This window comes from Sciurus vulgaris (genome assembly GCF_902686455.1).
Source record: "Sciurus vulgaris genome assembly, chromosome: 14".
Classification (NCBI taxonomy): Eukaryota; Metazoa; Chordata; class Mammalia; order Rodentia; family Sciuridae; genus Sciurus; species Sciurus vulgaris.
In genome coordinates this window covers 77,373,416-77,394,505 of record NC_136475.1, presented here as the reverse complement: position 1 = coordinate 77,394,505, position 21,090 = coordinate 77,373,416, and the positions used below count along the sequence as shown (strand labels likewise).

Here is a 21,090-nt window from a genome sequence, read left to right as displayed (position 1 = left end):
TCTTCTCTTGAACTCCAGGCTGCATTTAACTAGTTCCTGCCACATTTTTTTTTTTCCCTGCTACAGGGCTGGGGATCAAACTCAGGGCCTCCCACATATTAGGCAAGCACTCTGCCACTGAGTTCAGTTTATATAACAGATCTCAATCTTATTTACTTTTAATTGATTAAGTAATTAAGGTTTTTTTTGTTTTTGTTTTTGTTTTTTTGTATCAGGGATTGAACCCAGAGGTGCTTAACCACCGAGCTACATCCCCAGCCCTCTTTATTTTTTTATTTTATTATTATTTCTTCAGTTGTTGATGGACCTTTGTTTTATTCATTTCTTTATATGTAGTGCTGAGAATCAAACCCAGTGCCTCACATGTGCAAGGCAAGCACTCTTCCACTGAGCCACAACCTCAGCCCCTTATTTTTATTTTGAGACAGGGTCTGTCTATGTTGTTTAGGGCCTCGCTGAGTTGCAGAGGCTGGCTTTGCACTTGCGACACTCCTGCCTCAGGCTTCTGAATCTCTGGGATTATAGACATGTGCCACCACGCCCAGCTCATTCTTTTAGAATTAGAATTTTAATTCTTGTACTGAATGCAGAGTATTTTATGACCATGTTTATTTAACAATTTTCTTCACGATGGGCTTTCCAAGAATATTATTTAGGTTGCCTCTGTAGACTAAAAACGCTACAAAGTGAGAGACCATGTCTGTCTTCTCAAACAGTGTTTGTCAGTGGTTAAGTGTACCTGGTTTCAATCCCCAGTACCAAATAAATTAAAACAAAACACTGTCTGCTATTCAATAGTTCATTAGATTGATTTTCCAGAATAATGTTCTTATAAGAAAAGAAAACGTTCTAACCAGTTTTATTCATCTTGATTATAACAAAAGTTGATTCCTTATAAATTTTGTTTACAGTGAATTAACCCTAGAGAAGCCAGTCAACTCTGAGGGCAATGATAAAATAAATGGTACAGATTTGGAAATGAGACCATAGGTTCTGGGGTAGAGTGATCCTCTAAAACTATTTCATCTCTCCTAGTGACATTTCTTCCCCGTCTTGGTGCAAAAGCAGCTAGGAAATGTGTCAAGCCATGGACTCAAGGAACCATGTCTCAAATTTTCTGGAAGTACCTACTTAAACTATCCTAGCTTTCTTAGATTTATTTGTCCCTGTATTTTTGTTTTGTAAATTTTATTTTAATTAATTAATTTTTATTAGCACATTAAAGTTATGCATAGTAGTTTGGAACATATGACCCCACACCTGACTCTCTAAGGAGGGACTGGCTCCAGAAAATGCTTGTGGAGAAGAACAAACCACTTAGAAAACCTGCTCCTTTGAAACTCTGCCTCATTACATTCTACATAATGACAAGTTGTCCAACCTAATCCTAGAAGAGTGGTAAATGAGCTCTTTCCTTCCCTTTGACTATCACTGGGCAGTGCAGGAAGGGGCAGCAGATGGTGTCAGAGCATGCACATTGGCTGGATCCTGTCAGATTCACCTTGGAATGCCCATTGTGATGTCACATGGAGGCCCAGTCTTGAGGCAGAAAACTTTGGTTGAGAAGGGCATGGGGCTGAGTAATGGCGCCAATTTGGGGACTGGCTATTCCACTGCCACCATATCTCAGCCTTCTACTATTAGTTAGTTTCCTTGTTAGTGGGGTCTGGGTGCTGTTTTCTAGGTGCAGGGGTTGGACGCAAGTGGCAGCTGAGACAGACTCAGAGGTATGTGATGTAACTCTTCCTTGAACCTCACTGCTCCTTTCTGTGGGTGGTGGGAGGAATTGGATGGAGCAGAGGGGGGAACTGAGACAATGCCCAGGGATGTCTTCCCATAGGTTACTATAGAGCCTTTACCCTTCAATTCATTGTAACAAGATGGAGCACCTGTTATATGTGTACTAACATTGAGGAAAAATAAAACACCATCACCTGTAATCCCAGCGGCTCGGGAGCCTGAAGCAGGAAGATTCCAAGTTGAAAGCCAGTCTCAGCAATTTAGCAAGGCCCTAAACAACTTAGCGAGACTGTTGGGGGTGGTGGTGGGCGGGGGGGGGGGGGCAGAGAGAGAGAGAGAAAGAGAGAGGTTTGAATATTGCTGAAGACATGGGAGGTAGGCTAATCTCTAAAATGCCTTCCGGAGCACCTCAGGTTGCGTTTTGCTTCAAACGAAGGGTAACATTTTGAAGGTGAATGTTGTGGTTGGAGGAGGGAGAAGGGTGATGTAAGACTTTCCAAGAGGGAATAGACTGGGGAAAAGTGTGGGAAGGAGAAGAGTATTGGATGTGTTTTAGAAGAGGTGAGGACACCAGTCTGAAGGGCATGTAGAAGTGCAGAGAATTCACGGGGAGAAAAGGGTGGAAAGTTGACAGAGGTCACATTAGATGGTTTTGAATGCTGGATGAACACTTTACACAAACATGATTCTGTATGCAATTAAAAGACATCAAAGATTTTAAAGCTAGGTAAAAATGCACTTAAATCTGCATTTTAGAGCTGTATTTCTCCAACTTTAATGTGCATACAAATCACCCTGGGGAGGGCTTGTTAAAAAGTAGATTCTGATTTAGTAATTCTGATGTAGGGGTTGAGATCCTGCATTTCTAACAAGCTCCCAGGAGATGCTGCAGCCGTTGGACAGAGGACCATACTTCAAGAACAAGGCTTTAAATAACTCTTGTAAATTTATATGGTAGTTCTCTGGCATAGATAAGCTATGTTAATGCTTGGTAGGAAAGAGGGAGGAAATAAAATGATCAGAGCAGGAAGAGGACATGGATTCATTTCCCAAACAGCTATCGCCCACCTCCATCACCATATGCATTCCTCTGGGCATGATGGATACAGCAGAAACGGATGAGGCAAAAAGCTGTGCTCTCAGGGACATGAAAGGGATGGGGAAGAAAGTAGGGTGAAAGTTTGGATGTGAGAGGTGAGGCAGAAGGAGAAGGAAGGGACTAAACATTTTTCCTGATGCAAAGAGTTAATTATAAATGTTATCATCATTTCTTACAAGGATTGGATTCACTTAGTGTATGGCCTGGTGTATAGTATGTGCTTCATATATGTTATGAAATGAATAAATTGGTTCTCAATTTTAACCCCAAAAGACTGACAAGATCATGACATTTTAATATTTGTGTGTGTGTGTATGTGTGTGTGTGTGTGTGTGTGTGTGCTACCAGGGATTGAACCCAGAGGTAATTAACCACTGAGCCACATCCCCAGCCCCCCATACCCCTTTTTAATTTTTTTAAAAATTTTGAAACAGGGTCTTGCTAAGTTGCTTAGGGCCTAGCTAAGTTGCTGAGGCTTTGAACTTGCGATCCTCCTGGCTCAGCTTCCCAAGATGTTGGGATTACAGGTGCGCGCCACTGTGCCTGGCAAGATCATGAACTTTTCAACAACATAGGAAACATTAGGAGTGCAGTGGGGTGCAAAACATGATCTCCAAGTTGAGTATACTTTATCCAAAATGCTTGAGACTATACTTGTTTTGGAATATGAAAGTTTTGGGGGATTTTTGAAATATTTGCCTATACATGGAGATATCCTGGGGATGGGACCCAAATTTAAACAGGAAATTTACTTATGTTTCCTATATACTTTGTACACAGAGACTGAAGTTCCTTTTATACAATATTTTGGATAATTTTGTGCATGAAACAAAAAGTTTCATGCTGTGGAATTTTCCATGTGTGATATCACATTGGTTTTCAAAGAGTTTTGGAGTTTGGAGCATTTCAGATTGGGATTTTTCAGATTAGGGACATTCGACCTGTATGACATTGGAAGTACTTGTAAAATTTAGATGAAGATACTCATTAAGTATCTCAATTAATGACCTAGACCTCTGATGTCCAATATGGTATCTTCTAGCCACTTTTAATGACAATTGAATAAAATCTAAAATTCAATCTCTCAAATGTACTAACTATACTTCAAATGCTCACGTGTCTAAAGGCCATAATATTGAGAATATTTCCATCATCATAAAAAATGAGCAATGCCAGCATAGATTGTGAATGTCAGAGAAAAAGATGTTATTGAGCCCAGCCAACTGGTGCATGTCTGTAATCCCAGCAGCTCAGGAGGTTGAGACAGGAGGATTGCAAGTTCAGAGCCAGCCTCAACAATTTAGCAAGGCCCTAAGCGACCTGGTGAGATCCTGTCTCAAAATTAAAAATAAAAAGGGCTGGGAATGTGGCTCAGTGCTCAGTGGTTAATCACCTCTGGGTTCAATCCCTGGTACCAAAAAAAAAAAAAAAAAGTAAGTGTTGGACTGTTACCAAAAGCTCATTCCTTGTCCCCAATGCCAATCCAATAATGAAGACATGGTTTTGAGAAAAAGGAAAAAGGTTTATTACTTTGCTAGCAAAGGAGAAACACAGGGGACTCCTGTCCCAAAGGCTGTGATTCAGCCCATCAGTAGGAACAGGGGGCTTTTAAAGAGATGACTCAAAGGCTACATTTTACCTGTTCTCTGTTGGAGTTGTAATTTACTTGTTAATTTGGGAGATAGTCATTTCTGAGAACTGGTAGCATCCTCAAAGTGTGTATTATTTTGTTCCTATGGTGGGTATATATTCAGATAAATCTGCCTAGGATGGGGAAGAAAGGTAATCCTGTTTCCCCTGTGATCAGGGAGGGGCAGGAAAGAGGAAGAGAAAGCAACATATTCATTTTAAAAATAAGTTGCAATGGCAGAGCAGCAAGGGCTACATCCAAAGCATAAAAGGGACCACTGTTACAGGACCACAAAGTCTCAAAGTCTTTTCAATTTTTTTTTCCCAAAAACATCTTTCAAATGCAGCAACCCAGATCTAGTGTTACTCTTAACTAAGACTTCATTCCTTTAGGTATTTACAGTCCCCTAACTAGTTTCCTATGAACTTTTTTTTTTATAGTTTAGGAATAGACCCTGCCCTTACAAAACAAAAAGACATACACAAAATCCCCAAAGCTGAAACTATCACTCTGCTAAAAGTAATGAAATCTCTTAGTACCTCATTGCCTACAAAAGCATTTCTTAGTGCTTTTTTTGGCAGTACTGGGGATTGAATTCCAAGATGCTCTACTATTGAGTAATATCTCTGATCTTTTTATTTTTTATTTTTGAGACAGAGTCTTGCTAAATTGCTGAAGCTGTCCTCCATCGTGTGACCCTCCTGCCTCAGCCTCCTGAGCAGGTGTGCACCATCAAGCCTTACTTTCCAACCTTCAACTTTCAGACTTCTTTCACTGTCATAATCCCATCAACCTCCTTAGGAATTTAAGAAAACTTTTTCTTCTCCTCCTCCTCCTCCTCCTCCTCCTCCTCCTCCTTCTTCTTCTTCTTTTTTTTTTGCAGTACTGGGGATTGAACCCGGAGTTTGTACATACTAGCTTTACTGCTAAGCTACATCTCCAGTCCCCCGCTTAGGAATTTAGAAGTCATTTCAATGTCTGTCGAAAAGCATGAAGTTTAACAACTACCTATTATGGCATTAAAAAAGAGACCAAAAACCTGCTTTGTAACCTAAAATGTCTGGAATTCTTGCATATTGCATTTCAAAAAAATCAACTATCTCTTGTTTCATATTTTAAAAATTTATATCTACATGATAAGATAAAACAAGTTCCAGAATGTTAATCACAAATGACATGTTGTTCCGTGGAATCCTTATTTTCAATAAGTAATTGTTCAGCAATGTGGGATGTCTGTTTAATTTTATTAGGTGATACGGTTTTCTAAAGTGATTACACTAATTTGCACTCCCATGAGTGGAGTATGAAGGTCCAGTTGCTCTACATTCCCACCATCTTGCCAATACTTGGTATTGTGCATAGTTTTTGTTTTAGTCACTGTGGTGAGTGTGTGGTACTGTACAGTGGTTTTATGTGCATTTACTTGAGACTAATAATATTGAGCAACTTCTCATGTTTATTGGCCATTTGGAAATTCTCTTTTGTGAACTGCTCCTTCAAATCTTTTGTGCATCTTTAATGATTAGGTTGTCAGTCTTTTACATATGTTTTTCATTATAAATCTTAAAGTCTTAAAATTTGTTTTTAGAACAAATTTAGAACAAATACATACATGACAGTAGAATGTATTTTACTATATCATACATACAGGAGTATAACTTCCCATTTTTGTAGTTGCCTTGCCAAAAGCTCGGTCCTTGTTCCCAATGCCAATCCAATAACAAGAACACAGTTTTGAGAAAAAAGAAAAAGAGTTTATTGCTTTACTAGCAAAGGAGAAACACAGGGGACTCCTGTCCCAGACGCTGTGATTCTGCCCATCAGCAGGAACAGGGGGTTTTTACAGAGGTGATGTGGAGAGAATAAGATTAGGGAGGAGAGATGAGGAGAAGGAAGAAGATGAGGGAAAAGAAGGTTAGGAAAGAGAAATTTAGGGAAATGAAGAGCAGGAAAGGGAAGGTTAGGGAAAAGAAGATCAGGGAGAAGGTTAGGGAAAAGGTTGGGAAAAAGGAAAAAACATGTAAGTTTCAAAGCAACAAGGGATAGTCAAAGCATCAAATGAACCCCTGTTACAGTTGTACATGATACGGAGTTAGAAGTCTCTTATTTTTTAAAAAATTATATATATATATATATATATAGTTGTTGATGGATCTTTATTTTATTCATTTATTTATATGCAGTGCTGAGAATCGAACCCAGTGCCTCACACATGATAGGCAAGCAGTCTACCACTGAGCCATAACACTAGCCCTCTTTTACTTATTGATTTGTAGGAATTCTTTAAATACGAATATGGGTCCTCTGCCAGATACATTAAAGATAAATTCTTCTTTATGACTTACCTATTCTCTTGCAATGGTGTCTTAATGAATCGAAGTTCCGAATTTTAATGAAATCCTATTAATGAATTTTCACTTTTCTGTTTAGTACTCCCTCCCCTCTTACCCCTCATTTTGGATATCTTTAATTACCCCCAGGACATGTATATATTCTGTTTCTTCATTAATCCTCATTTTTCTTTTCATTTCACATTTAGATCTACAAATTACTTTTTTGTATATGGTGGGAAATAGGGATCATATTTCTTTTCCCACCTCTACATAGATATCTAATTCCTCCAGTAGGGTAGGGACTAGGGTAAGATCAGTGAAGCACTTACCTCACACAAAATTTAAGGGTCACTGAAAAACGTAGTAATCGAGACAATATTTAATTCAATATTATTGAAAATTCAAGGTCAGACCTGGTGGTGCACACCTGTAATCCCAGTGATTTGGGAGACTGAGGCAGGAAGATTACAAGTTCAAGGTTAGCTTGGGCAAATGAGTAAGACCCTGTCTCAAAATATTAAGTTAAAAGGATTGGGGATGTAGCTCAGTGGTATAGGACCCCTGGCTTCAATACCAGTACCACAAAAAAGAAAAAAAAAAAAAAAAGAGGAGGAGGAGAAAGAATCAAATTAATGACAAAAAAATTCATCATGAGCAAAATATTAAACATTTAAATCCCATCCTGCATTTACACCCCTTCCTTACCCCTCACCCTAATCCCATTCCTTTCCTCCAACACTATTTATTGAAAATATCAGCATTTTCTCATTGAGATACATTGGTGACACTGTCATAAATCTGGTAAATGTGTATGTGTGGCTCTAGTTCAGGACTTTTTAAAAAATATTTTCTTAGCTATTGATAGATCTTTATTTAACTAACTTACTCATATGTGGTGCTGAGAATTGAACCCAGTGCTTCATGCATGCTAGGCAAGCCCCAAGCGCTCTACAACTGAACCACAACCCCAGTCCCTGGTTCAAGACTTTTTTTCTTAGGTTAATCTTTATCCTTTTACCAAAGCCTCACTGTCTTAAATAAAGTAGCTTTGTAATGTCTTGATACTTACTACTATACATCTTCCAACTTTGAGTTTTTTGAATAGGTCTGGCATTTCCATATACATTTTTGAATCATCTTGTTAATTGCTACACAAAGCAGGTAGGGGATTTTGATTGGGATGCACTGAATTTATAGTTCCGATTGGGGATAATTGACATCCTAAAAACAAATCTAATTCATGAATGCGTTGGTCTTGTTTATGTACTTCCTTGATTTCTCTCATAATATTTAGTTGTCAATCGAGGGTTTCTGTAAACTATATAGCAAATGATTGAGTTTTTAAATTTTTTTTGGTACTGTGGATTGAACTCAGGGGCATTTAACCACTGAGTCACATCTCCAGCCTTTTTTTGTATTTTATTTAGAGACAGGGTCTCACTGAGTTGCTTAGGATCTCCCCAAATTGCTGAGGCTGGCTTTCAACTTGAGATCCTCCTGTTTCAGCCTCTTGAGCTGCGGGGATTACATGTGTACGCCACCATGCCCAGCGATTATTTTTCATTTTTAAAATATTGTTTATTTATTGTGTGGGGGTGAGTACTGAGGATTGATCCCAGGGGTGCTTTACCACAGAGCTACATCTCTAGCCTTTTGAATTTTTTATTTTGTGACACAGTCTTGCTAAGTTGCCAAGGCTGGCCTCAAATTTGCCATCCACTTGTTTCAACCTCCCAAGTTTCTGGGAGTACAGGCTTGTACACCATGCCCAGCAAATTTTTTTTCTCATTTTTTAAAGGAAATTTTCTTTTTTTAAAAAAATTTTACTGCCCCATTCCGTGCATTCTACCTTTTGTTCCCTAGTCGACACTTAACTATATGTTAAGTGATCAGCCACATAGAGCAGGGTGCTTTTATTATCATTTTTGAGTCCTCCAGTGTTCCCCATAAAGCTGTATATAGGGTGAGCACCATATACAACATGATGACCTCAAAGAGAATTTACATGGACTTTTATGGACAGAAGTGCAATATTTTAGAAATGTAATGAGTGACTATGTTGGAGTCCTGAAGACGACCTCCAGGTTTGATGATTTTTCTAGGAAACCTCAGAGAACTCAGATGTTGTCATATTCAATGGTTATGATCTAACAGAGCCAAAGGATATAAAGCACTTACTAAAGGGAAGAGACTCATATCATAGACTGAGAAAACCATGCACTATATCCTTGAGCCTGTCTCAGTGAAGTCACATGGGATGTGTTTAATTTAAGCTTCATCTGGAACTTAATGACCACATATGTCTCTTAGGGACTCTTTTGATGCTCATTGCACAGAGTTTGCACTGTACATGCTTTCCCGGACATACTACGATTCTAGACCTCCAAAAGGATAGCAGGTGTTCCACATAAGCTGTGTTGTTGACCTGAACAATTAGGGCACTTGGAGCTGACCACTCTTCTGGGAATAATGTGCAATCCAAAAAAATAAAGTCCCAAACTCCAGTCAAGTGTGAAACATTTCGTCAAAAGAAAAAGCTACTGTGTTGTATCTCCCAGTGGCATAAAAGGGACTCAACTGCTAAATTCAAATTTCTTTGTCATAAAGCAAATACTATTTTCTACAAAATAGTTGTAGCTTTCAGATGATGCCTTCTACCTGTAAACCATTTTTAAAAAATCAGTGGCGATTCTTAAACTAGGATTTAATTTAGTGAAGCCAGCACAGCTGTCTTTATAGTCTGCACTGTGGGGCAACTTGGGAGACTGAGGCAGGAGGATTGCAAGTTCAAAGCCAGCCTCAGCAACTTAGCAAGGCCCTGACTCAAAATAAAAAAGCTGGGAATGGGATACAGTGGTTAAGCACCCCTGGGTTCAATCACTGGTCAAATAAAAAAAAGATAGAGGTAGTCTGGTAAGAACCCTTTTCTCTGCCTAATATCTACACATAGATAGGTCTTCAAGTGGTCTGACTTGCAAATATTCTGTATGTAGCCTTCATTTCTGTAAAGATGTAATGCCCAGAAAAATGCTGTGTGTTTCTATAGCAGATATCAGTAATATCTCATCTAACCCGTATTCCTGCTATTGAATGTTATAACCTCTGAGTACAGCAAAGAATATGGGGTTCATAAATACTTCCTGCATCATTAATTTGAGATTAAAGAACATCTTGTTGCAGACTTAAAAAATTTTTTTTCAAATTGTTATCAGACCTCTATTTTATTTGTTTATATGCAGTACTGAGAATGGAACCCAGTGCCTCACACATGCTAGGCAAGTGTTCTATCACTGAGCCACAACTCCAGTTCCTAAATGAAATTTTCAAACAAATCAAAAGCACAAGAAAGTGTATAAATAAATCTTCATGGATCCATTGCCCAGTTTCAACTCTGTGGAAATGAACTCTTTTGAAGCTAATTTCAGATAAAATATCATTTGTAAATGTTTTAGCATGTGTATCTAAAAGATAAAGATACCAAAAAACTTAATTAAGTCAGGTGTGGTGCTACATACCTATAATACCAGATACCTGGATTGGAAATTCCAGGCCAGTCTGTGTGACTTAGTGAGACCATGTCTCGACATTTAAAAAAAAAGGGTGGGGGGATGAGCTTTAGCTCTGTGGTAGAGCACTTGCCTAGCATGTGTGAGCCCTAGGTTCAATCTCTAGTACTGCAGGTAGGAAAAAAAAAAGCTCCTAATAAGTCGGATAATGGGTGGTACCTGCCTGTAGTTCCAACTACTTGGGAGGCTGAGTCAGGATGATCTCTTAAGGCCAAGAGTTTAAGGCCAACCTGAGTAACAGTGAATATCAGTCTCGAAACAAAATGCTTAATTGCAGTACCATTATTATACCTTAAAAATTAACAAAAATTCCATAATGTCATCAAATACCCTTAGGTATTAAAATTCCAATTGTCTTATAAATGACATAAATTATTACACCGTGTGACTCAAGATCACACATTAAGATTGATTGGTGCCTGATGTGGTGGTGCACATGTGTGATCCCAACAGCTTTGGAAGACTTAGGCAGGAGGATCACAAGTTCAAAGCCAGCCTCAACAACTTAGCAAAACCCGGGGCAATTTAGCAAGATCCTGTCTCAAAAAAAATAAAAAGGGTGGGATGTGGTTCAGTGGCTAATGGCCCCTAGATTAAATCTCTGGTACCAAAAAAAGAGAAAGAATTGTGGGTTTCTTTCTTCTAATTTATAGATTCTCTATCTTTCTATTATTCTTTCTAAGTGTCAAAGAAATACATTGTTGTCCCCTAGTTTTTGCAGTCAATAGTTTAGTGGTCAAATGTCAAATGCAAATTTAGTTGGCAAACTAGCAGCATTGGGAGTGAGTTCTCACTCTCTCAGGATTGAATTAGCTACCCCAGCTGTCCCCCCCCCCCCCCCCCCCCCCCCGTTTCTCTTCCATACACACCCACTTGTTCTTCTGCTTTCTGCCTTGAGTTGAAGCTGCATGAGGATCTCACTGGAAGCTGACAAGATGCTGACACCATGCTCTTGGGCTTCCAGAACTGTGGGCTAAAATAAACCTCTTTTCGTTATAAATTAACCAGTCATACTTATTCTGTTCAAGTAACAGAAAATAAAGTAAGACAGTAGGGAAAAGGAGTAGTTATTTCATAGGTGATGATCTGGCTTGGTGTAGATTTTTAAATGTCATTTTCTAGACGATGCTGAAACTTGGAATTATGTTGCTGAAAGCTCAGTCCTTGTCCCCAATGCCAATCCAATAATGAGGACATGGTTTTGAAAAAAAAGAAAAAGAAGGGTTATTGCTTTGCTAGCAAAGGAGAAATACAGGAACTCCTGTCCCAAAGGCTGGGATTCTACCCATCAGCAGGAACACAGGGGGCTTTTATAGAGGTGATTCAAAGGCGGCATTCCACATGTTCTCTGTTAGGGTTGTAATTCACTTGTTAATTTGGGAGATAGTCATTTCTGAGATCTTCTGGTATCATACCCAAAGTGTTCCTATGGTGGGTGTGTACCCAAAGAGAGATAAATCTGCCTAGGATGGGGAAGAAAGGTAATTCTGTTTCCCCTGAAATTAGAAATGGGGAGAGATTAGGGAGGGGCAGGGAGAAAGGAAAAGAAGGAAACATGTCCATTTTAAAAATAAATTGCAGTGGCAGAGCAGCAAGGGCAATATTCAAAGCATAAAGTGGATCACTGTTACAAGTACAATAAATTTTTCTTCTACCTAGAGATCTTGCTAAATTTGCTTACCAATTCTAATTTTCTGTAGGGTTTAAAAAAATATTCCATAAAATTATACCACATGTAAGTAACAATTTTATTTTTCCTTTCCAATCCTTAACGATTTTTCTTTCTCTTAACTTATTGAATGATTGGGATTTCCAGTACAGTGTTTGATAGTACTGGTATAGTGGAGATCTCCTTTTTGTGTATAAAGGAAAGTTTTCAATAATTCACCATTTATATATAATGTTTGTTATATGTCTTTTCAAACATTGTCAAATTAAGGAAGTTCCTTTTTCTTTTATGCTAAGAGTTTTAGTATGAGTGGGTGTCAATTTTTTTTCCTTTTTAAAATTTAAAATTTTAAATTACACACCTGTAATCCCAGCGGCTTGGGAGGCTGAAGCAGGAGGATTGTAAATTCAAAGCCAGCCTCAGCAACTTGGCAAGGCCCTAAGCAACTTAGTGAGACCCTTTCTCAAAACAATAAGTAAAAAGGGCTGGGGATATGGCTCAATGGTTAAGTATTCTTAGATTCAATCCCCGGTACCAAAATTAAATTAAATTAAGGTGGGCGTGGTGGCTCAGCAGGCTGAGGCAAGGAGGATCTCAAGTTCAAAGCCATCCTTAGCGATGGTGAGGCACTAAGCAACTTAATGAAACCCTGTCTCTAGAATAAAATACAAAATAGGACTGGGGATGTGTCTCAGTGGCCAAGTGTCCCTGGAATAAAAAAAAAAAAATTAAATTAAAGTTTTTATCTCTTTATAAAAGGCTTAAGTTTAAGTTCTTTTCCTATCTCTATTGAGATGATCATATGGTTTTTGTTGTTTATTCTATCAATTTGTTGAATTACATAGAGATTTTAAAATAATAAACCAACTGTGGGCTGGGTAGTGGCTCACACCTGTAATCTGAGCAACTTGGAAGGCTGAGGCAGGAGGATCACAAATTTGAGGCACCCTGATCAACTTGGAGAAACCCTAAGCAACTTAGCTAAACCCTGTCTCAAAATAAAAAATAAAAAGGGCTGGGGATGTAGCTCAGTAGAGTGCCCTGGGTTTTAATCTTCAGTACACCCCTCCCCCCCCCCCGGAAAAACAACTGTGAATCCCTAGAATAAATAAAATATGTTCTTGATGTCATTCATAATATTTTTTATTTTGTTTGTTAACATTTTGTTTGAGATCTCTGCATCTATGTCCATGAAAAATATTGACTTGTAACCTTCCTTTCTGGTAATGTCTTAATAAGATTTTAGAATCATGGTCATCCCCGGTTATCCCAGCCTTGTAGGAACAGAAGCAATCCCTCTTTTTCATCTCATTAAAATAACAGATACCTCTCATCACTGATGAAATTCCAAGATTTTTTGATGTTCAAACAAAAATTTTCCATAAAACACAAGAACATGGACACAACTCAGCCAAGTTATTTGCCACCTTTTCACCACTGTCCAATAAACTGTTTATTTCTATCTAAGACCTCATCAGAATGGTCTTTACTGTCCATATGTCTATCAACATGCTGCAATGATGATATAGATGTGATGATGATGAAAGATTTCTCTACAACTCTCCTACTTTTTCTTTCTGAACTCTCAACAGAATCACACTTGATGGTCCATTCACGACAAAGTGAACTTTTTCTAGCAGGAACTTCAGAACTCTTCCTGCCTCTACCTATGACATACTTTTAGGTATTCGTTACCTCAGTACCACCCCCACTTGGAAACTAATTTCTGTCTTTGCATAAGTTCCTATAACAAAATGTTAAGTGACTTACAAGTAACAGAAATTTATTTCTCATACTTGAGGAGCTTGATGCATGTATGGTGAGGGCCCTCTTCTGAGTTGTCAGCTGTCTACTTCCTTCCAGGAAGTGTGGAGGATATCTCTGAAATCCATTTTATAAGGACACTAATTCCACTTTGTGACTTAATCACCTACAAAGGCCCCTCCTCTTAATGACATCACCTGCGGTTTAGGACTTAACCATGAATTTGGAAAGTGGGGCAGGGGGGTGAGGTGGGGAATAAACTTTGGATCCATTGCAATGTCCTTTATCGTGTTGAGGAAATTTCCTTCTATTCCTAGTTTAATTACTAATTTCTTCTCTTTTTCTGTGTGTGGAGCTGGGCCTTGTGCATGCAAGGTAAGCACTACCAATTGAGTTATATCCCCAGTCCCATGACTACTATTTTTATCATGCATGGGTATTGAATTTGTCAATTGCTCTTTCTGCATCAATTGATATAATCATGCATGTTTTTCCCTTTATATTATTAAGGAAGTATATTACGTTGATTTTTTTTTTTTTTTTATGTTGCATTCTTGGGATAAATCCTGCTTTCACTATTTCTATTCAACATTTTTCTGGAAGCTTTAGCCAGATCTGGCTTTAGCCAGATCAACTATTTTTTTTTTTTCTTTCTTTCTTTTTTTTTTTTTTTTTTTTTTTTTCTTTTTTTTACTTTATTTCACCTTAAAATTTGAACTGTAATTTCACTAGTATCAAAGTCTAGCTGGGCATGGTGGCACACACCTATGTAATCCCAGTAACATGGCAGGCTGAAGCAGGAAAATCACAAGTTTGAGGGTAACCTCAGCAATTTAGTAAGGCTCTCAGTAACTTAGCAAGACCCTGTCTCAAAAAATTAAAAAAGGTATGGGGATAGAACCAAGTGGTAAAGTGCCCCTGAGTTCATTCCCCAGTACCAAAAAATTAAATAAATAAATAAAATTTAAATTAAAAGGTCTGGGTGTAGTTCAGTGGGGAAGCACGTGTTCAATGCAAAAAGGAAAAAAAAAAGTCTAGGTAGGTAGTTACCTCCTTTTAGCACATTAAAAAATGTAATTCTGTTGTTTCCTGGCTTTATATAAGTATAAATTATATACACATATACACACATATCTCTCTCTATATAAAAGTATATATATATTTTTTGTATATATTTCATATTTCTTTCTCTCTCTATATTTCTCTCTCTCTCTCTCTATATATATATATATTTTTTTTTTTTTTCTCACTCAGTACTAAGGGTTGGGCCCATGGGTGTTCTACCACTGAGCTACATCCCCAGCCCTATTTATTTTTTATTTTGAGATAGGGTCTCACTAAGTTGCTGAGGCTGGCCTTGGCCTTCAAGTATCTAGGATATACAGGCTTGTGCCACCAAAACCAGCTGGTTCTCAATATTCTTTTCTTTTCTTTTTTTAGTACATACTACATGATTCCATTTATTTGAAATTATTTTTTAATATGTATTTTAAAACTTGTCCTAATTAGTTATACGTGACAGAATGAATTTTGACATATCATACATAAATGGAGTACAACTTCTCATTTGGTTGTACATGTTGTAGTTACACAGGTCATATAATCATATATGCACATAGCATAGCAATATCCCATTTATTCTACTATCAGTCCTACCCCCCTCCCCTCTCCTCTCCCTTCACTCCCCTCTGTCTAGTCCCCCCCACCTTATTTGTGAATTAGCATCTACATATCAGAGAAAACATTCAGCCTTTTGTTCTTTGGGATTGGCTTATTTCACTTAGCATAATATTCTTCAGTTCTATCCATTTACCTGCAAATGCCATACTTTAATTTTTCTTTAAGGTTGAGTAATATTTCATTGTATATATATATACCATAGTTTCTTTATCCATTCTTCTGTTGAAGGGCACCTAGGTTGGTTCCATAATTCAGGTATTGTGAATTGAACTGCTATAAACATTGATGTGGTTGTGTCACTGTAATATGCTGATTTTCAGTCCTTTAGGTATAAACCTAGGAGTGGGATGACTGGGTCAAATGGTGGTATCATTCCAAGTTTTCTGAGGAATCTCCGTACTGCTTTCCAGAGTGGTTGTACCAATTTGCAGTCCCACCCAGCAATGTATGAGTGTACCTCTTCCCCCACATTCTCCCCAACATTTATTGTTACTTGTATTCTTGAAAATTGCCATTCTGACTGGAATTATGGAATATCAGTGTAATTTTGATTTGCATTTCTCTAATTGCTAGAGATGTTGAACATTTTTTTCATATATTTGTTGATCAATTGTATTTCTTCTTCTGTGAAGTATCTGTTCAGTTCCTTTGCCCATTTATTGACTGGGTTTCCAATATTTCTAACAATATGTCAACTAGTCATCTTATTACTCCTTTGAATATAATGTATGTTTTATCTTTGGCTGTTTTAAAGATTCTTTGTCTTGGGATTGGGGTTGTGGCTCAGTGATAGAGCACTTGCCTAGCATGTGTGAGGCGTCAGGTTCGATTCTCCGCACCATATTAAAAAAATACATATATATAAAATATATATATATAAAGATTCTTTGTCTTTTCAGCATTCTATAGTGAACTTAAGTTTGGCTTTTCTCTTTTTGCTTTTCTTTATGCTGTTTGATACAACTTCTTGCATCTAAGGCTTGAATCTCAGGCTTTCTCAATTTTGAAGATTCCTTGTTAACTTTGTAAAAAGACTATTTTAAAGCAGTTTTTAGATTCACAGTAAAATGAAAAGTAATATTTGTAAGATTTTATGGAAGCCTGGGATGAATATCTTCCCCAGAGAGTATTTCATTTGCTTTTGACTATGGCATTATCAATCTAGGACCACTAAATTCATGGCTTTAAAGGTTTTTGGGAGGGCTGGGACTATAGCTCAGTGGTAGAGCACTTGCCTCACATGTGTGAGGTACTGTGTTGATCCTCAGCACCACATAAAAAAATAAAATAAAGGTATTGTGTCCATATATATCTAAAAATATTTTTAAAAAAGATTTTGGGAACCATTTAGATGGTGTGAACGTGAGCAGCAAATTACACAAAAACCAGCCTGTTGTTACAGCTTCCTAAGGACTTACCTCTAGTCCCCTAAACTTTTTAGTGTGAAGGCAGTTTTCCTTGCAGTTTCCTTGGGGTTAGGAGTGATAACAAGTTTCTCTCTCTCTCTCTCTCTCTCTCTCTCTCTCTTTCCCTTTCTCTCTCTCTCTCTCCTCTCTCTCTCTCTCTCTCTCTCTCTCTCTCTCTCTCTCTCTCTCTCTCTCTCTGGCACTGGGGATTGAACCCAGAGACATTTTATCACTGAGCTACATCCCTAGCCTTTTTTATTTTGCGACAGAGTCTCTCTTAATTGTCCAGGCTGACCTCAAACTTGTGATCCTCCTGAGTAGCTAGGATTACAGGTGCACCACTGTGCCCACAAAGTTTGTCATTTTATTGCTATTATGAAGGAGATCTTTTATTATTTTAAGAGATATCTTTATAGTTTTTTGCTGAAGTAGAGAAAATGACATTGACATTTGTAAGTTGTTTGGGTATTCAGAAATCTTGGTGAATTTTCTTTTTTCTTTTCTTTTCTTTCTTTCTTTTTTTTTTTTTATTGGCACTGGGAATTGAACCCAAAGGGGCTTAACCACTTAGCTACATTCCCAGTCCCCTTTTTATGTTTTATTTAGAGATGGGGTCTACCAAGCCTCTTGATTGCATTTTAAAAAGTTCTTTCAATGTTACTTTCATCCTGATTTTCCTTTTTTTTTCACAAGAGCTAAATTCTGCATTTAAAAGGATGTTGCATTTTATTTAGCATTTCCAGTGTTTCATGATTATCAAATTATTTAGGTCTGTGATATGTATTTGAGTTGATTATGTACATAGATGTTAGGCATGTGTGGTGGCTAATCCCAGCTACTCAGGAGGCCGAGGCAGAAGGATTGTAAATTCAAAACCAGTTTGGGCAATTTAGTAAGACCATGTCTCAATATAAAAAGTGTAGTGGATGTTGTTCAGTGGTAGGGTCTTGCCTAGCACAGGCAAGGCCCTGGGTTCCATTCCCAGTAACACACGGCATGTATAATATATATGTATATATATATTTTTTTTAACATTAAAAAATATGTTTATATATGCATACACATTGGTGTATACATTTCACATATATAGGCAGAACTATATATGTGTATATGTATACTCTAGTGTATATATTTCATATATATGATTTGTAAGTATATTATTCTATATTTCAAAATTGGTTTTCCTTTTGCTTTTTTTTAATCAATGATCCATTATGGACATAAGTTATTAAATAATATATGACTAATCATAAAATCAATTAAATACTGTCTAAAGTTCACAACTACCGTTGCAACTAGCGGGTATTTGGCTGAGTGGTAACTTGTGTTACTGAGTCATAAGCATGTTCATGAAGTCACAACTAAATGTTGTGTAGGCTCTTTTGATACTTTCAAGGGACAGATGTCTAATTTTTTTGGGGGGGGTAACCAGGGATTGAACTCAGGAGCACTTGACCACTGAGCCACATCCCCAGTGCCCCCCTCAAGAAAAAAAGACTGATGTCTAGATTTAAAGAGAAGTAAGTGCTTTATTTGAAATGGTAAAAATGTTATAAATGACTATCTTTATAAAATGATCTGTAGCACTTTTGCAAAAAACCTAGAATTTACTAACCACTCTTGGAAAATTCTGACTTATAGAACAAAATGAAATTTCCACCATTAGGCATAATCTTGCTTCTACCTACCTTTTCAGCTTCCTCTCTCACAACTTAGCAAAAGTGCACCTGACAACTGTGATGTTGATCTTTTCAGTGATGTTCCCACTTGCCTGCAGTGATCTTTTTCACCTAAAAATTTTCTGTTGATTCTTCAAACTCCACTACAAATGGCATCTTATTAACTAATCCATCCTTTTTTGCAAGAAATTAATCACTGTTCTCTGCATTCCCTAATTTTTATATTTCTGTTACAGCACTTACACACGGTATTTTAACTTATCTGCTTAGAAGACTGTTTTTTTTCCACTAATGTAAGTTCCAGAAGTGTAGGGATCATATTTATCTTTTAGCTCAGCACCCCACATAATACCTAGAGCTTAGTAAGTACTTACTAGTCATAATTAAATAAATAAGGTAGTAATTTATGATGTGGTTATAGATGCCAGCAGTATCAAAATCTAATGCATAAGATATATCAATATCAGTTATTTGTGCGATGTGCTGTCAATAAATCTCCAACCTAAAACATAACCTGATTTTATTTTTTTTCCTTTTGCTTCTCTAGACTTCAAAGCAGCATAAATTGAAAAAGATCCAGACACCCACAGGTCAGAAAAGTCCTATCTTTTACTCTTCAGCTCAAGGCTAAAGACAGATCAACTGTGGATCTGCTTTAAGGCCCTAACCTTAAATAACAGATAGAGGGAGGTTGAAAAAGAGGAGGTAAATGAAAGGAGTGTGCCTATTCTTTCTAGCATCTCTACTTCCAATAAGACATAAACAACTCCATAATTCCTTTCATGGTGTCTTTCCTCATGCTTCCTTTTTTCATCTACTTTTATGCAAAGCCCTAAGTATGGGAAAGAAACTTGGGGACATAAGAAAATGGACAAAGACTCACTACCAAGAGTTTGGTTAGGGAAATTTCAGTATATGTTTTTTACTGAAAGCTTGGCCCTTGTCCTGGATGCCAATCCAATAATGAGGACCCAGTTTTGAGAAAAAGAAAAAGATGTGTTGTTGCTTTGCTAGAAAAGGAGAAACTCAGGGACTCCTCTTCCAAAGGCTGTGAGTCTACCCATCAGGGGGAACAGAGAGTTTTTAAAGAGGTGATGCAAAAGTTATATTTCAGGTGTTCTCGGTCCTGGGTTGTAAGTCACTTGTGAATTTGGGAAACAGTCTTTTCATAGATCTTCTGGCACCATCCCAAATCTGAATTACTTTGTTTCTGTGGTGGGTGTGTGCTCAAGGGCAGTTAAGTCTGTCTAGGATTAGGAAGAAAGGTAATCCTGTTTCCCCTGAAATTAGGGAGGGAGTTTAGGAAGGGGTTGAAAAGAAAGATGTTTTTTTAAAAATAATCCACTGCCAGGTATAGTGGCACACAACTGTATTTATTTATTTATTTTGATGTGATGCTGAGGATTGAACCTAGTACCTGATTTGTGAGAGGCAAGCACTCTACCACTGAGCTACAGACCCAGCCCAATGTACATCTGGAATTCCAGCAATGTTGGAGGCTAAAGCAGGAGGATCACAAATTCAAGCAATTCTTAGCAAGGCTCTAAGCAATTTAGCAAAAACCCTGTCTCAAAATAAAAAATCAAAAGAGCTAGGGATGTGGCTCAGTGGTTAAGCACCCGTAGGTTCAAGCCTGGTAACAAAAATAAATTAATAAATAAGTCACAGGTGCAGAGCAGCAAGGACTGTATTGAAGCATGGAGTAGATCTGTTATACCTTTATTTCCCTACCATAGAAGCTGGGTAGATTTCTTTGAAGGAAAAGATATATATCAGGACCTCTTTTTTACCATTCCAATGTCCTATTCCCATGCTATTCCTCCTCTTCCCAATGGCTGGCATCTACTACATAATGAAGGCAAAAAAAAAATATATATATATTTTTTATATATATATATATATATATATATATATTTTTTTTTTTTAAACCTGATCTCTATCACTCATTAGCTTTATGACCTTGGGCATGACTTCACCTTGGCAATTCCAGAATAATGGTTTACCTGTTTCTCCTTTGTTTCTGTAATTGCAAAATGAGGGGGTTGTGCTGAATGATATCAATATCACTATGCTAATAGATTCTTCACTAATATTCCCAGTTCCACAGTTGGAAGAAAACATCAGGATGGATTGCATTGAAGCTAATCCAACATGGTGAGTGAGTGAGTGAAATCTGTCTTCAGCCTGTTCTACTGATAAATTATCTTAATTATAAAATTTAGGAATAAAATACCTGAAATGTTAACTTGTCTCATTGTGATAGTGTCTCCTTTCTAAGTTAAATCTCTTTTCTTATTGGTTTGCTTAGTAGTACTTTAATATCACTCAATTACACTGACATATTCTGTTGCATCCAGTATTTCAGAACTCCCTGTGAGCTGGACCCAGGAATATCTACTCTGGTCAATGGGCAGGAGTCTTCAACATATCTTCCAACACCTGGAAAATGCAAGGTCAGGGAACATAGTTTCTGGGTAGGGGATTGAAGGTGGTAAAGCATTTAAAAGGATTTAAGAGGGAGAAA

At 37.5% G+C, this 21,090-nt stretch overlaps 1 protein-coding gene across 1 annotated transcript in view; it reads left to right on the top strand.

Annotated features, from left to right (window-relative positions):
- Window positions 1–863: 863 nt before the first annotated feature.
- Window positions 864–21,090, top strand: part of SPATA31H1 (SPATA31 subfamily H member 1) — a 37,825-nt gene continuing 17,598 nt past the window's right edge. The window contains exons 1-4 of the mRNA XM_079109931.1: window positions 864–1,748; window positions 19,114–19,192; window positions 20,645–20,720; window positions 20,924–21,019. Coding sequence (XP_078966057.1) covers window positions 1,584–1,748; window positions 19,114–19,192; window positions 20,645–20,720; window positions 20,924–21,019 — 416 coding nt within the window. The 5' untranslated portion in view covers window positions 864–1,583. The remainder of the gene's footprint in view (window positions 1,749–19,113; window positions 19,193–20,644; window positions 20,721–20,923; window positions 21,020–21,090) is intronic.